Source organism: Scardinius erythrophthalmus (assembly GCF_964197995.2).
Source record: "Scardinius erythrophthalmus genome assembly, chromosome: 21".
Taxonomy (NCBI): domain Eukaryota; kingdom Metazoa; phylum Chordata; class Actinopteri; order Cypriniformes; family Leuciscidae; genus Scardinius; species Scardinius erythrophthalmus.
The window spans coordinates 22,629,954-22,648,424 of NC_138241.1; the positions used below are offsets into that span (position 1 = coordinate 22,629,954).

Genomic DNA, 18,471 nt, shown 5'->3' on the forward strand with positions numbered 1-18,471 from the left:
GCTTTTTTAATTAAGTATATCACAAATGGGATTCAACATATTTTGGTCTGTTTTTGTAATTCCTTTGCACAAATGGTGTGATATTTGATACACACATTCTCTGTGCTCTCTCAAAAGCCTTAAAAGTGAACTACTAACACACTATTTATAAAAATGTTTCATGCCTTTATTATCTGGTAAATGCTAGCCGCTAGGCTAACAGAGCAGCACATGACACCCTTATCATACCTCATATCTCACAGTATATCAGTAGTCTTCAACACCCTGTGCCTTACCTCTCCCTAACCCTAACCCTAGCAGCACATTACACCCTCATCATACCTCATATCTCACAGTTTATATAGTCTTCAACCCCGTGTGCCTTACTAGATGCTGTGAGCTAGCAGAGAGAGACTGACACTGCTTTAGCAGAACTCTCAGCAGAAGAGTGCTCAGTGTGAGAGAACGGGCCAGACACAGCTCTTCTCATGAAGCTAACGGAAGTGAACAGCACAGCGTGAGAGATAAACAGATGTAGAAATAATCTACTGATCCAGCATCCAGATGTGCTGCTGTAAAGCAGAAGAGGGGCAATGATGGCTAGCTAAGAACATGGCTAATGCCCCTGTGCTGCTGAGGTAAGCATGTGCCAGCGTCTGCGCTCCCGTTCCCAGTGTCACAGCAGGAGCAGCCACAGGCCACAGTGGAGGACTGACCATCACCAGTCCTGTTAGCAGAGCAGATAATAGAGCCAGCAGGGCATGAAGCAGAGGTGCTGTCAGCATCTGGATGTGGTGGACCAGTACCCTGACCCTAACCTGACCCGACCCCACCCTAACCCTAATGCTGTCAGCATCTGGATGTGGTGGACCAGTACCTCTCCCTGACCTTAACCCTAACCCTAACCCTAACCCTAGCTGCACATTGACCTCTGGGTCCAGATGTTGGTGAGAGCAGGTGCTAAATCATTATGGCTAATCTGACCAGGTGAACTCAGATCCTGGACATGATGAGCACTGTGTCATAATCACTAGTCTAACACACACCAGTGTATGGATGTATGCAGTACACATGCAAACGTAAATGTCTACAACACACTCTTATTTCTGTTTAAGTTAGGTGTTACTCTAAGTAGTTTCATGTCATTGTGGGAGAATCTGCACCAGTGCTGAGCCGGAAGGGTTCCCAGTGTGGAGAAACTGCTTCAGCGTTTGTTGAATTATTTTTACTATGTGTTATTCTTACCATAAATGAAATCACGTGATAGTGTTTTTAACTTGAATTGACAGTTAATTTATGTAGTTTGCAAATAAAGTCTCTCTCCATTCTCCTCTACCTGGCGAACTGCTGTTTAGGTGAGCGCATTTACATGTACATTTATTAATTTAGCAGACGCTTTTATCCAGAGCGACTAATGAGGAATACAACAAGCAGTGTGTCTGGAGAGAAAGCAGTAGCAGGAGAAGTGCTAGCAATACATGGTGTCAGTCATTATCTTGAACAGCAAGGAGAGCACTTTCTGTGAAGATGTTTGTTGTTATTTTAACAGTAGTGAGGAGGAGAATGCAGTTAAAGAGTTTCAGAATCAGTATACACAGTTTCTAAAGGACGTTATCGTGTGCGGAGGCCTCGTATCCATAATAAGCCTCACTGCTTTCAAACCTATTTTATTTATTTGATCTCCTCTCAGAGGGTAAAAATAATATCTGTTCTGGTGAGTACAAGGTCTACTAATATTTTTTTTATTTTTTTTTATTTTTATGAATGTCAATCTTTTTGTGAGTTGTTTTAAAAGTTCCAAATTGGTTCCATTCATTAATGTGTTTTTTTTAAATATCACATTTAATATGTATTTTAACATCTACATTCTGAAATTTTATTTGTACTTAAAAAAAAACATATCTGAATTTGAGCAGAAAATGTATTTCTTTTATAACATAATATATCCTATACACTATATTATCAGAGCATATGTGCATACATCATTTTTTAAAATAATACAAAAACTGCACAAGAATTTTTTTTTTCGCGGGTAATAAACATAGCTATATATATAGTGCGCCGAGTGAATGTCAGTAATGGCGGACCCAGATCACACAGAACCTGAGGTTCGAGTCCCCACCGCGACCGTCCCCTCCCCCACTCTCCCGGGTCTCACACACACACCCCCCGCGTCTCACACCTGCGACACTCAGATGCTCGAGAGGCAGGGATGAGACGGACACGGCGAGATGGAGACGAGAGGAGACGAGACATCCGACGAAAAAGTAAGTTTTTGACTTTTTGTACAAGGTTCTCAAAATAATATGGTGCTGTTTATTTAACTTATTGTTTGCACATATATCGTAACGTAAATGTCACGTCATTTTATTTTCCATAGCGCTTTTCACATTAATCATAATCTCAAAGCAGCTTTGCATAAAGTATAGATTAATCTACCAAAATGAAAATAATGATAGTCTAACAATAATATATTAATTAGGGCTTTAGATTCCTAAGAGTCTTAAGCTCATGTTTTAAGGCCACAGTTAGGATTGCATAGGTGACTGCATTTTTAGCGGTAATCCGCTTTTAAACTTCGCCTAATTTAATATGTTGTTGTCTTTGTTACTTCTGAAAGACATATTTTGCGTCCCTGTTACTTCACCTAGATGTTTAGCTCACTTTTGGTAACATTAATCTAAGATGGCCAGGAGTTGGATCTTTTGCGGCCTACACGTGCAGCCATGAGGAGTCTGAGGCCAGGCCTGAGATTCATGCGTTTTATCACTATAAACACTAATAATGGGTTTCAAAAAAGCAAGAGGGAAGTTAAATTCAGAACAATTTTTTCTACTTCTGTAATGCAGTTTTCAAGATCAGACAATAAATGGCATTTATTTTCAGTATTGTATTGGCTTATGTTACAGTGTCAATTACTTTAATACATTGCCAAATTTTATCATTGCAGTTTTAAATACAGTGTAATGTGATGTTTGACCATGATGTCTGACTGTCTATGACACATGTGCTTGCAGACTAACGTTACGAATGGCAGCTCTGGATGCACAGGTGAGATAATGCAACGCATTCTCACTCTAGGGCGTCAGTTGCTTTTGACGTCGCGTCTACATCGAACGCACATGGCATCCTAGGGCGTCATATACTGACGCGCCTTCTGGCCCATATATATCTGCGTCTCATATTGACGCTAAAGGGTGCCATGTGCGTTCGATATAGAGGCGATGTCAAAAGCGTCAGTATATGACGCCTTGGGCATTCTCATCCTAGGGCGTCATATACTGACGCGCCTTCTGGCCCATATCTATCTGCGTCTCATACTGACGCTAAAGGGTGCCATGTGCGTTCGATATAGAGGCGATGTCAAAAGCGTCAGTATATGACGCCTTGGGCATTCTCATCCTAGGGCGTCATATACTGACGCGCCTTCTGGCCCATATCTATCTGCGTCTCATATTGACGCTAAAGGGTGCCATGTGCGTTCGATATAGAGGCGATGTCAAAAGCGTCAGTATATGACGCCTTGGGCATTCTAATCCTAGGGCGTCATATACTGACGCTTTTGACATCGCCTCTATATCGAACGCACATAGTAGGTTACAAAACACATTTTACTCATTTGTGGTACGCTATGTCAAATTGTAGTGCGTCATTTATTACTTAAAATAGCCTAATTCTTAAAGCTTATATATGTAGCTTAATGAGCCAGAGTAACCAAGGTTTTTAAAAGCACAATCTTGGAGAAAAAGAAATATCCATCATAGCCCCCCATGCGCCCTCCTTTCATTCTCTTGCAACACCATGCCAAGTTCATGGATGTGCATGAAATTCAATTTTTTAATCTGCTATCTTTTGTTTAGGTAAATAATGTTTTAATTAATAACCGGTCAGTTTAAATAGAAGTTTAGAGGCCACTACATTATCACAAAGTAATTAAGGGATGATTGTAGTAATTAATATAATCTAAGGTTGATTTTTGTAAACTTACATTTTTTTTTGTTATAACTTGATCTGTACATTTTCTTTACGGTTTGATAAAAAAATAAAACAGATCATCTGTTAGAAATTAAAGTCAAGTAGGTGATTATATCTGCTTATTTTAGTGAAAAAGTTCATTTAAAAAAACATTTCAGTATTTTTACTTTTTTGTTAAACATTTGAGACGCTTTCAAAGGACAGAAGATTTGGTATTGTGGCATTAAACGAGATAAATATGTCTAGCCATATGATCATGTTATTGTGAAACCAAGTGTACTTTTCTTCATGTTCAATATAAAGATAAAAAAATACCTCGCTGATATCTAAAAAATGTATTTTACATGCATTCATCGTTGGTGAAAATGAATTTCTAATGGCTAAATAAATTTGGCCAATTATCCCTAAACTTGACATGTTAGTAATGTCCAGTTACTGAACCACTGATATAATTAACTTCGTGCTGAGGAAATACAACATGTTGTCCTGTGTACTGTCAATTTCAGCCGATACGATAGTTAAGTTTTTGTTGTAATTTTTTATCATTGTATGAAATTAAAAGTCACAGTTCACATTAAATTTGTGGTAAATACAGGTTTTGCTAAATTGGTGTCATTGATATCAGCCTTATTTTGATATACTTATTTTAAATGTATTAGTTTGTTATTCGATACTGATGATTCTCTTGTTTAAGCCTAATCCTATAGACCTTATGTAGCTCGTTGTCTTTTGTCTTCCGGTCTGTATTTTCACAGCGATCTTGTCTATTTATGAATGAACGGCTCGTTTTAAAATCTTCCCGTTCTACTGACATTTGTTAAGACATCTTCGTTAACTTTACATTAAGAAAATCCACTTCAAAAGCTAATTACTCCTGGAGAGCGAATGCCAGAGAGATATACAGAGCGTCCGCAAAAACGGAAGTTCAAAGACAATATTCTAAAGATGCAGCGCGCTTGTTTCTCTGGTGCATAAGGGCTATAGTAGGAGGAAGTAAAATGGAAAAATATTTTAAATAACAATACTTTTTTTGTCTTTGTGATTTACATTGCAGTGAATGATGTGACAGATGATGTGACAGATGATGTGACAGAAGAGAAAACAAAGGTAGGCTATATCCACAGATAAACATATATATATCTGCCATCTGAAATTTTCTTATAGAATGATCATTTTTATCAAGCTTGTATATTTAAGTTCTGTAATTTCACTTAAATTACAATTAATAGGTAATCTTCATTGTCATTTAAGTGAAATTATTGAATTTAAATATACAAGCTTGATAAAAATGATCATTCTAGAAGAATCTGCCATCTGCCATCAGGGTTATATAAATAAAACTGTTGGTTGAGGTAAGGGACAAAACAGTTTTAGAAGTTAGTTTTTAGTTTTTATTATTTAATACTACATTATTATAAATTGATATATTTCTAGATTAAGGTCTCAGCTAATGACCCATATAAGGGAACAGGTTTTTCTGAAAATGAAATAACTTCGTTAGACGCATTAAAAAGCATGCTATTTTAATTTGATTCATCCAACAGCAGTGTAAAGTATGTTATAATGTAATTATTGTGTTCAGTAAAGGAGCTGACTGACTAACTGATTGACAAGACAACAAATTTATCAACTAACTAACTATATAGTTGGCAACCAACTGAACCTATACCGGACAAACACAATTGTGACGCTGGATCACAAAACCAGTCTTAAGTTGCACGGGTATATTTGTGGCAATAGCCAACAATACACTGTATGGGTCAAAATTATCGATTTTTCTTATGCGAAAAATCATTAGGATATTAAGTAAAGATTATGATCCATGAAGATATTTTGTAAATTTCCTACCTCAAATATATGGTTAATGAGGATAGGAGCAGGCTTCACTCAATTTTTGATAATACACTTTTTAGAGTGCTGGCCTAAAAATATAATACATAAGAATAGGACAGAGGCCGCACTATGCATAAACGTTGTGCAACGAATAAAAAACGTTTATGCATAGTGCGGCCTCTGTCCTATTCTTATCTACCTCAAATATATAAAACATTTATTTTTGTGAGTGGATGCAGCACAATCGCCAATAGAAATGGACAACTTTAAAGGCGATTTTCTCAATATTCAGATTTTTCTGGACCCTCAGATTCCAGATTTTCAAATAGTTGTATCTCAGCCAAATATTGTCCTGTCCTGGCAAACCATACATCAATGGAAAGATTATGTATTCAGATTTTTGTGGTTTTGTGGTCCAGGGTCACAATTGTGTTACAGGACACTGTATCCATAACTAAGACATTTCTAATTTGAGAAATTCTATTTTAATTCTATTTTATCCTTTTATTTTGCTGCCCTTTATGAGTTGTTCCGTGGAATATAGGGGATCCCCTGTGGCTCACATGGTAGAGTGTTTGCTGTCAACTAGGGCTGTCAATCTTCCTCTATAATGCTATTCGAATTCCATTCCTTATTTTATTCAATATTCGAATAATATTCGAATATTAAATGCTCAAATGTATCCTATTATTAATATTTACGACATTACACAGTCTTATGGATCGCCAATGCGTGATGTTGATCGGTCTCATATCTTCACAGATAAACCGTGTCAGTTTGTCTGTTATTGCCTTTTATTACATGGCTTGGTTGAATTCTAATGTAGAATGCTGTCAAAGAGTATAGAAGTACTTCTATACTCTTTGATGCGGTCTGTTATTTCTTGATAACAGACCGCTGCGAGTGCGAAGTATAACACGCATTGCCATGAAAAACAGCGTTGCTATGGACGCGGAACGGTCTATGTTCTTTAGCGGAAGCAGTACAATCGTTTTTAAATCAATAAACTCCTTTTTAAATCAATATTTTGTGTCAAATTGTTTATTTATTTTGTATAGCCATGTAATAAGTTCAGCCTGTCGGGGTTGTTATTCGCTATAACAACCGCCTCGCTATAATCCCTTAACGTGCGGACAGCTCGTAACCGTGATGAGGAGAGAGGTAGAAAAGAATAATTCTTGCCTGTTTTAGCGGCGGTTCCTCGGACAGATCGCCTAGCTTGTCAGGGTGTAACGTTGTCAGTTTTTCCATTAAGGGTTTGAAATCCAAACACCTTCAACACATCGCTTCTCAAATTGTCAGGAGTGGTGATCTCCGTTTTCGTGCAGACATTGCTCTCCGCGATTTTTGACAGTATTGTTATGATACTGCGTGCGTGGATAACGTGCACAATTGTGTTACGATTCAAAAACGTTATTGTTCATCTGACGAAACAAAAGCATTTCATTTTCACATGCGCACAAGAAAGGCAAGATTGCATTTTTTTTTTTAATGTACAAAAGCAATATTCGAATAGGAACTTCAGCATTCGAATAGTATTGATTTTTTAAATATTCGAATTATATTCGAATTTCGGAATTCGTTCCAACAGCCCTACTGTCAACAATAAATCCTTATTTGAAGGTTCAGTTCTGGAGGTAGCATAAATGGCAAAAGAAAAGCTTCCAAAAACCTTTTTTGTTTGTTTGTTTTGTAGGTTCAAAGCTGTCACTTGGGTCACCTCCAGAAACTTAGAGCACATCACAATGCTTGTGAATACCGATACATGAAGGCGCACACAAAAACTGTAAATGATGAACGGGAGAAGACCATGTTTTTATATCAGAGCATGAAAACAAAGGTTAGTTGTATTAAATGCTTTCGTTTATATACCTTCGGTTGCTAGGTCATTCTTATGTTCGTAAAACAAGTGAACGTTGGGGCATTTTTCAACATCATAACATTGAGCTTGCCGTTTTCAGTCAGCAGGCCCTTCTAGTCAGCAGTTGGCCCACACATTGGTAATTTGTTGGCATGCAGTAGAGGGCCTGGGTTAGATTTGAGCCCAGGTCACAGTGCTCAGTCTGTACCCTAGACAGTGAGCCACAGGGTTCCCCAAAATAAAGCCACAGATCCGCCCATTGCAAGGCCTCTTCAGAAGCCTCATGAATGTTCTTGATAGCTCTTCTTCCCTTTAAAACCGAGAAGTTTTAGAGTCTGCTGAACTAATTTCCCAGCAAAGCTCTGACATCCAACTTCAACTGGCTCGCACAGAGATCTCCCGCCATTGCTCCAACACATTGAGACGAGCTCTTCATATTTTGCTGTATTATCCTGTCAATCCTGTCTTTAGAGCACAGTTAGTTAGAATATTACTGGAAGAACAGTTTGAGTGTGCTTACTGATATTTAGGATTGCTTGTTTAATATTCTTTTACTAAGAGAGCTATTATTTGTCCAGACAAATCAGTGGAGTCCACTAATGAAGTTGAACAACCATCCAAAGGTAATACGATTTAAATTAAACAGGAGGATTATGAAGACTTCTGATATTGTTTTCCTTTTAAAGAACCAGTACTTTATGATTTGCATGGTTTCACTTGCTTTTATTTTTTTTCATATCATTTCATATCAAAATAAACCCCAATATATTTGGTAAATTAGATGTATGGCACAATTACTGGTATCCATTTAGTCAGCATTTTGTGCCATTACTGTATATTATCTGTATTTAAAGTCTCCTCTGTTGTACTCATATGTTTTATAACAGGCAAGGATAAAGAACTGCAGCCAATTGGCAAGCACTTGGACAAACCACACACAACAAAGGGTAAGCTGTTTTTCAAATGTCTTATGAAATGTCACACTTTCCATTTTTTTGTGAAAGTCAGAATTAAGTCATTTTAATTGGAATCTACAAAGAGACCCATTTATATTGACAACAGGGTTCCCTTAAAGGGTTAGTTCACCCAAAAATGAAAGAATTCTGTCATTAATTACTCCCCATAATGTTGTTCCAAACCCGTAAGACATTTGTTCATCTTTGAAACACAAATGAAGTTATTTTTGACGCAATCTAAGAGGATTCTGATCCATTCATATGCAACAATGCCATTGCAACTTTCAAGGCCCAGAAAGTTAATAAAGACATTATTAAAATATGTGCACAAAAGGTTTTCTCATCGCTTCATAACTTGGACTATTTAACAATGTCTTTACTTCCTTTCTGGGCCTTGAAAGTTGTAGTGACGTTGCTGCCTATGTAAGGACCGAATCCTCTCGTATTTCATCAAAAATATCTTCATTTGTGTTTTGCAGATAAACTAGGGTCTAACAGGTTTGGAACGACATGAGGGAGAGTAATTAATGACAGAAGTTTCATTTTTGGGTGAACTAACCCTTTAAATTTAATGTGGAGGTCAAATTTGGTGAAAAGTGGAAAACGTCTTTGTTTCAGTGATCTGTGCTGATGGAGCTTTGTAACAGCAGCATGGCAGATCCAAAGTGGAGGAAGTGCTTATTTTACTGGCTACTTTTCTCCATACAGCGACTGTGTACGGACCATTTCTTAATCTACAAGTGTTGTATTGGACAGAACTGTCTGAGAATTCAGGCTCGCGACTAGATACCCTTACGGAATGAAAATATATTTCCAATATTTATGATCAATATATTATGATAAGTATATGGTGTAAATATACTTATTGGAGAAATGTATTCACAATATATTTACACTGTAAAATGTCATTAGTTGAGTGTACTTCGAAAACGTGGAAAACATTTATGGATTTGCTTAAATTTCAAGGGCGTTTTAATCAAATTTGAAAGTTTCTAATAGAATGACATACAAAAGAGTGTCGGGACAATGACTGTGAATTTATTTGTATTTATTCACTGAACTTTACTGAATAAATACAAAAAAACATCAACTTAACATAGAAGTTAATAGAAATCACTTCAATAGATTTCTACATTTTAAATAAAGCAACATGCAGCATATTCTCAATGTTTCTTGTTCTTCTGCTGATGTTATAATGTTATAAAGTCGAGAGCCCAACTAAAATCAAACACTGATCACAATCTGGTGACTAATATTATGTTATTTTCAATAAATCATCAACATCTAAATCTCAATCTAAATCTAAATGTTAATTCTCAGTAAGAACTTGTGTAGACGTCTGACAGAAATAAAGTCAGTCTGGTTAGTAATAAGTGAAGCTGGTAATGCTGTTTGTGGAGCTGTTTAACCCTCCTCTGCTGAGATCTTCACAGACCTGTTAGTGTTTAATGTTCTGTTGGGGTTTAAAGGGTTTGTGCTGAAGAACAGAGCCTGTGCTTCAGTCCAGCAGAAGATCAAGAAACATTGAGAATATGCTACATGTTGCTTTATCTAAATTGTATTGGAGTTATTCTTTTTTAAATGCATATATTCAGTGAAGTTTCAGACATGCACAAAGTATTTACAGTTTAATAAATAGAAATAAATACAAAGTCTATCATTGTCCCAAGACTCCCAACACCCTTAAGTCTTTGTACTAGTAACTTACAACTTTGATTAAAACACCCCCTTAAGAAATGTAAGGAAATCTTGTTCCTCGTGTTTTTGAAGTACACTCAATTAATGACATTTTACAGTGTAAATATATTTTAAATATATATTTTTCATAAATGAAAAGTGGCAATTCCTTGTGTATTATTCAATATATTGTATTTCATATATTTTTCAGTATATTTACACCATATAATAAATTGATCATAAATATGTAATTATATTTTCATTTCCAAGCAAAATCCTTATAATTGTGTTTTTTTTAGATCTGTTGCCGTTGGTCACCGTGGGCCAATATAATTTAAGCTTGGGTAAACCCCTCCCATTATGTGCAGCTTTAATTAGGTCCTATATCGTAAATGTTTCATTTCTAAAGGCTTAAACATGTAAAGAAAAGAAAAGGGAAAGGTCCTACAAATTTACTTCTTCAATTTCCCAAGCAGTCATTTATGGTTATGACCAATAAAACCTAAATATTTTGTCATGTTTGGCTTGGTCCATTTTCAGCCCAGATCCAATACACATCTTAGATAGTGACTAAATTACCAGCGATATTTTTGTCAAAATAGTCCTTATTAATACAGTATCACTGTTTATATTGTTACTAGGTATCATGCTTGCAAACATGTGCCAGAATTTACAGATTTTCAACCATGCGAACTAGATTTTAGCAAAAAAGTATGTATAAAACTGTGAGACAATGAGAGAAAAACTGAATACCATGTATTTATTTGATGTTATTCACGTTCATGTCGTGTGGGTTAACAATTACTTTTATCCCAATCACAATTACTAATAGCCTATTTATTTTTCTTTTATTCAGTATCTACACAAAACCCACGGAGAAAGTGGTCTAAAGAAGAGATCCAGGCTGTGGAAAAAACTCTGATGGACTACATCCACTCTGGGAAGGTTCCTGGTAAAGCCCAGTGCATGGAGTGCATTGAAAGGTCACCAGCGGCACTTCGGGGGAGAAGTTGGGAGGGGGTGAAATTTTATGTTAAGAATCGTATTGATGCCTTAAAGCGAAAAATGTAGAAGAAAAGGAAGATGTTTGTTGAAGGCAACAAGATGTTCAAAATGTGTTTCAAAACACAAGTTAAATAAATGTTCAAGAGCATTAAGAAATTGTAGATTCTTATTTTTGTTGTAATTACCCAAATTTCCAAACTTTTCTTGGGGAGGTTTATGGGGGGTTGTACATCAAATGTCTTCTACTCAAAAGAATTCAGTGTGGTCCAAAACTGTGGCACGTTTGCATACATTTTTTAAAAAAAAAACTAAATATTGCGAATTATTCCACAACGCATTAATACACATCGCACTCATTGGGTTTCATAGGTTTCTGTGCGTGAAATATTTTTAGGATGACGAATAAGAAAAAACACAAATAGCAAATAGCAATATATCTTGCAACCCTGTTGAATGCCAGCATGTGCTCTTGTTTTAATTCAGAGTTGATTCCAGTATGCACAAATAATTATTCAGCAAACACAATGATACCCGTGAACATTTCCTGCTTGCCATACAACATGACTGTCTTATTTATCCAAATGTAAACCTTTTCAGATTCTCAGTTGAAGAATAATAGATTCCTGTTAAACAGGAAGTGAGGTGAGGCTGTTGTCACTGTTTACATCCATACAAATGCTCTATTCAAATACAAGAGTTTATGGGAATTTGTAAATTGTAAAATAAAGTAAAAATCCATAAAAATATAAATATAGACAATTCTCCCTTTTAAACAACTCTTTAATGATGATGTAAACTTAATATTTATTGTTTATCTGGTACAAGTTTAAATTTGTATTAAAATTAGATAACCAAAAGCTAACTCATAATAGCGCCCCTCGGTGGTGGTTTGGGGTAAGACACAATAGGCAGGTCCCCACCGGAATAGAAAAACCAGACAAATATTCACCTTTTTAAAATTAAGAATTTCTGAAAAAAAAGTTGATTTTTGGGATTCAAAAATTCCCCCAGACACTTCTGACTAAAAATTATGGCTTTATTGTATTTAGAAATTGGTGTCCCCACGTGTCACCTTCTAGTCAGGAGTCCCCACGACGTAGCAAAAACAAGTATGTGTGTGTGTGTGTGTGTGTGTGTGTGAGTGAAAATGAATGAAGGGGATCATGTAACGCATATTTTATTTTATTTTTATGAACTATAAATTATTATATGAACAATTCTTTTGAGTTCATGGGTTGCATGTTTCTGAAGATGAAACCTACTGCCGCAAAAGACCCGTCCACATTCACGCAATGACTTCTTCTAACCTTCATCTTTAAAAGTCAATTATGCCTATTGTTCATGACCCATGTTCAGTTTTAATGATGTATCTCTTTACCGTAACGCTAGTGTGTTTAATGGTAATACCAATGCGGTTATTTATAGAACATGTCAGGATGGTAATAGATGTAAAGCGTTGTTAATGTGTTGCTAATGAAATCTGGACACCGGCAAGTCTACGAATTGATATAATTCAAACTGCAGTTGCTGCAGAGCGGATGGGTGTTTCAGAGTCGTAATTCAAAAAGCGGAGCAGGGTTCAGCGATTAGGTGTTGGACTAATTTGCTACAAAATAAGTCAATGAGTTTTCAGTGTCTTGGGCCAGCGTGAGCGGCAACGGCTGATTGCATTAGTGCTATAGAGAGCAGGGCTCATAAATATATTTATTAAGCTTGATATTTCAGGAGCAGTGGAGACAGATGTTATCTCCACAGACAATGTGTCATTAATCTCCTCAGAAGTGCGGAGTTTGTGTAGAGAGCAGTGATAACACATTGAAGGACTGAGAGAGAGACTTATACGCGCCGACTCTGGTGGGAAGCACAGCAAGGCCTCAAATTTTCATGAATTTATTGAACCACAAACTCAGGGATAATCAAAGATAATCATTTCTCAGATGGGGTGGCTCTGTGTGGGTTTATAGTCGGTAGAAGCAATCAATAGGAAACACTTATGGAAACAGCGGTTTGGGAAAAAAAAGAGAAATGGGAAATGAAAAAAAAAACAGAGATGGCTTAACATAAAGTGCAGAATACATCAACTTAACTAAATATTGCTCAGTTCGGTCACATGATGTCTAAAGGATTAAATTGGGATCAGAGGTGTGTTTTATTTATTTATTTTTTATTGGCCCTTCTTCTGGCTTAGATGTCTTATATCAGAAGCAACGTAATTTAAAGCAATAAAAACAGCTTTTATTTGAGCTTATGCATCTTCAAAATATTTAGTTTTACATGTCCTTACATCACCTTTTATATTTTATATACAGATATACTATAAATGTATACATCAGAATATTATATAAATAATGTATATTACAGTATATATATATATATATATATATATATATATATATATATATATATATATATATATATATATATATATAATTTATTTTTTATTTTCTTTATATATATCATATATATATAATTTATATTTTCCAGATGATGTTGGACTTAGCAATAGATAACAGAAAATATTTAGTTTACAAGCACTTGGTTGGAGCACTGTCCCTTTAAAAGGTGCATGTCATTACGCATGAAAATAGCTTACTTGAAATTGACTTATATTATGTTATTTTCTTATTTATTCTATAGCACATTTTAAAAGGAGTAATATTGTCCATCTTTCATACTATATGATGTTTCCACCTTATAAAATAGTACAGCGAGCTCTATAATATTGCCGATTTGTCAGATATCGGCTTTAATGTGAAAATAAGCAATACGATACAGATTTGTTTCGCCAAATGTACATGTAGTGTGTCAGGAGTTTTTTCACAGCAGTTGTTCTGCATACATTGAAGTCATAGTTCATTCTCTCTCTTTCTCTTTCCCAAATAACTTCCTGTCTCTTCACTTTAAACGGCATTAAAACATTTTTTTACTGATTTGTCCGTTCACCTAGACAGAAGCGCAAAACCTTCTACTGAATGTAGTTTTTTACAATGGGTGTGTATGTGTTTTCTTCTATATCTGAGTGTGGCACATTCAGACATAGGACTGAGTGCCATCTTATTGCTTCCTTGAGCTTCTTTGAGAAAAATCCTCCTGATTCTTTCCACCCAGTCCCTCAGGCTAGACTTCTATATAGAGCAGATGTTCCCTACAAAAGGCCATGAATGTTTAATCATTTGTGTTATTGATGCAGGTTTTGTTTGTTAGTTTGTGTGTGTGTGTGTGTTGGTGTGTGAGTGTAATGTGAGTGCCGGGTGCGGGGGGTGTTATATGAAGGAGATAAACCTCCTCTAAATCCAACCCAAGCAGGACAGACTTGTAGAGGAAAGACATTATTAGATGTCATGTCTGTGCCAGCCCTCCATATCCTCAGTGCATTTCATCCCGGCACATCTCAGAGTGGCGCGGACACACACTCATGATCCTTTGTTTTTACACCGCTGTATCTGTGTTATCCTCTCAAAATTGTACTGCGTGAATGCTGTGATTCTGAAATAATCCTGGATTCTGGAACAGCCGTTCACTAGCCAATCACAAATTCACCTCACAATTTATTGAATCGAAAACTAAAAAAAAAAAAAAAAAAAAAAAATGTAAGGGTACAAAAGCATATAAAAAAATCTATTTATATTTTATTGTATTTATTTGTTTTCTAAATTATGTTCATGATATCTTCAAGTGTACACTTATTGGGTTTATTGTTTAAATTTCCCCTTAATTTAACTTAACAACTGAAGTTCAGTTGCTGCACTGAAATTAGCTGCACAAGTCATTTCAACTCATTGTTTTTTTAGTCTTGCCTAGTTTAATCTTGTATATACAAGTAGAAAGTCTACTATACAAGTCTACTTAAAATAAGCAGAAATTGGTTACAGTATTTTGGTGTTTTACAGTATTTTCTTTTAACTGCACAACTGTAGCCTTAGACCATTTATAAATATATACAAACATGCACAAAAGTGTATCCAAAATGTGTCTAAGGTCTCCTCTCTGCAGGTAAAATATAATATGCAGTTGTCCTTCCAATTTAAACAATCAATCACGTGGATGTCGGAACCATCATTCGCAAATCACTGTGTTCTATTTTTAAGTGTCAAATTTGTGTTCAGACATTATTTTATATAGCAGTGTATTGCAGTTTGTAATGCACACGTCGAATAGACATGGCTATCAGAGATCAATTAATTAATTAATTAGACACCCAGTCTTCAATTAGATAGGTCTGATTTACCACAAACCACATTTGAAGATAAGTCCCTCATAACGTTCACGGACACATGGAAGCCACCCCTAAACATTTTAGCGGTTCTGCTGAAACGATACCCTGCTGTTCGTTATCAGTGTGGGAAGCAACCGCGAAGGTAGGCTTCTCTGCTGCTACCCGCTCATCAGGGACGGCAGACCTGCCTGGTTTCAAAACTGAATTTTTATTCAAATAAAAAGTGGTATGTTAGTATTTGAACTGACGGCTGAAGCTGATAATTAGCCTGCATGGAGTCAGCTTTGATTGGCGTTGTAATTGGATTGTCATTGGGCTGAAAACCTATTATCTTTGGCTCATGCCCCATGAAATTTGTTGGAAAAACTTTGCTGCCAGTCATCCGAGCGGCCATCTTGGGCTTGCAAATGAGGTTTAAAGGGAGGGAGATTGGTACTGCTGGGAGGCTCACTTGACTGCGTCCCTCCACACAATTCCATTGGTATTGATTAATGATATTAACTTTGCAGGTATCTGTTCCAGCATGCTGTGTTATTGGCCATTGCTTTGGACTGCTGCTGGTAGAGGAGGAAAGATGAGAAGAGAGGGAACGTGTGAGGTAGTGGAATAATAAGAAAGGAGAGGAAAAAGGAGGGAGAGCGTCAAACTGCGTCCGTCTTTTCATTTGCATTAATGTATATGGAGAATACCGAATATACGTCTTGTAGCAGTGGGTGTTGTTCACTTATAGTGCTTATCAAAGCGATTGTTGGAGTGGGAATTGAGTTGTATCTTAACATACAATGTTGCCAGATACTCACACGCACACAAACAATGTCATGTAGCGGCGTTTTTAACGTGACCCACAAAGCTTGAAAATGCATCAAACCTTTTTTGTGTGTTTGTTGGTGGCTGTGAGTTTAAAAGGTGTGACAGCATTCCCATGTGCCTCACACATACACAAATGTGCCCTAAAACAATAGGCTGCAGTGATGACGCCTTCCTCAGGTGTGCGTGGGTGTGTGATTGGCTCTCTGCCCTTTCTGTGTTTTCTCACTTCACATGCAGATGGCACTGATACATATATTCACACCCATAAGCCCTTGCGCTCAGCCGCCCCGGCCCCCGGGACCGCTGCCGCTGCATCCGTGTGAGCGTTACCATCGAGCAGGAGACGTGCAGAGAACGACGCCCTACGGTGAAAATGATTATTTTCCGTAAAGTTGAGAGGGAGCTCAGCGTGTTGGAATTTGTTGGGAGGAGAACGGATAGCAGATCCCCCAGTAGATCCCATACAAGCGTACTGCATTTAATGAATGCTGTGTATATACATACACATAAGCAATAACATTATGTGGTTTTATATACCAGTGCGTAAACCTGCATCTTATTTAGTAAGCAGCCACTATCCAGTGGCTAATACGTTAAAACTACACTGTGATTGAAAATGAAAAATCTGTCATCATTTACTGAGGTGTGTAACAATACATCGATATGGATCGATCAAACCTCTAACGATACATCGATGCCACACGTAAAATATCGATATGAGGTACCTTTATTTTGACACTCTTCACGTCCATTTCCGCATTTCCGCCAAAGCGTGCATTTTCGTTTACTCACCATTCTGTCTGCCGTTGTGTCTAACCCTGTCTTTATAACGTTAATTTTCTCAGCTGAAATAGAAGCCTGGGAAGATTGACTGAACCCTAAACACATTTAGTCACAAAAGCCAGTATTGTCCACTGTCAAGGCATCGCAAGTTCATGTTTTCAACAGAAACCGAAAAGCACCCTTGCTGTTTGTGAACACAACCCGATAAGTCCATTTTAGCGAATCAGCGCAGTATTCAGGTCAGGTGACAAGGCTGCTAGTCACTTCGAAAAGACGCACTAGCTGAGAGGAGTTACGTCAAAGCTGACTAAAAGTGATCGAGGATGGATCATTTAAACGAACTTGATGAACCCATGAAATCTTCTTCGGGGTTATAACCTTGATGAAGCAGCATGTTACAGTGGAGAGGGAAAAGCTCGCTCTATTGCATGTAATCACAACAATAAAGTTTTTCAGGCGTCTATGTCAGCTGAGGAGATTAACGTTAAAAAGAGTGTTTTATTACATATCATAGCAATTACTTGGTTTTGTTTAACTCTGAAACATGAAATGTGGAGTTATTTGCTTTTGCCAAAAAAAAAATAAAAGACTGTTGAAGTCATCTACTTTTGCTAAATAACAAACTTTTCATATCGGCAAATATTGTATCGCTGGCTGAGAAAATCGATATCATATCGTACCGTGATGAACTGTCCGATTTACACCCCTTCATTTATTGTACTCACCCTTATGTCATTCCAAACTTGCATTACTGACTTTCTGTTGTGGGACACAAAAGATGATATTTTAACTGTTTTTGTCCATTCAAAGTCATTGGGACTTTTTGTTGACTTTTATTACATGAAGAAATAAAAATAAATAAAATGTGGGGAGTTTGTGTCGTACCAGAATTCCTTGAGTAAATTTGAAGATATTCTTCTGCACATTACTTAAATTTGGTTGTTTGAGACACTATATATTTTTTGAAAGACTTAAACTTGAAAAGTAGGCACTCTGCCTGGCCAAAAAAAAAAAAAAAAAAAGTCGCTTGATACAAGGTCTTGACCAAAAATTGATGCACCTCTTGATGGAAATAAATGTTGTGATATTATTTCTATCAAGAGATGCCCCAGTTTAGCAAGAGTCAAGCTCTCTGTAAAGTCTACTCTAGCACATCCCAAATAAGTTTAATGAATTTAAGGTCTGGACCCAGAGTTGCCAATTCATTCTTTCACAATTTGAGCCTGACGAATCTTAACATTGTCACTTTGGAATATGGCCATGATACGTCTTCCTACATGGTTGTTTAGGAAATGAAAGTTGGGTTGACGTCAGAACCCGACTGACGTTGGTTTCTCGTGTCAACCCGATTTTCATTTTCAACCACATCACAACGT

At 36.7% G+C, this 18,471-nt stretch overlaps 1 protein-coding gene across 2 annotated transcripts; it reads left to right on the forward strand.

Moving 5' to 3' along the window:
- The first annotated feature begins 1,575 nt into the window (after positions 1–1,575).
- LOC308681798 (uncharacterized protein) lies at positions 1,576–12,005 on the forward strand. 2 transcript variants are annotated; one of them, XM_081350931.1, is made up of 7 exons: positions 1,576–2,246; positions 2,997–3,030; positions 5,009–5,061; positions 7,484–7,627; positions 8,227–8,271; positions 8,536–8,595; positions 11,138–12,005. In XM_081350931.1, exons 1-7 carry the CDS (start codon positions 2,211–2,213, stop codon positions 11,201–11,203), a joined length of 438 nt encoding a protein of 145 aa, XP_081207057.1. In that variant the 5' UTR covers positions 1,576–2,210; the 3' UTR covers positions 11,204–12,005. The 2 variants fall into 2 exon arrangements, with proteins under 2 accessions (XP_081207057.1, XP_081207058.1); XM_081350932.1 differs by lacking the exon at positions 7,484–7,627 and having other exon boundaries at positions 2,058–2,246.
- The last annotated feature ends 6,466 nt before the right edge of the window (positions 12,006–18,471 follow it).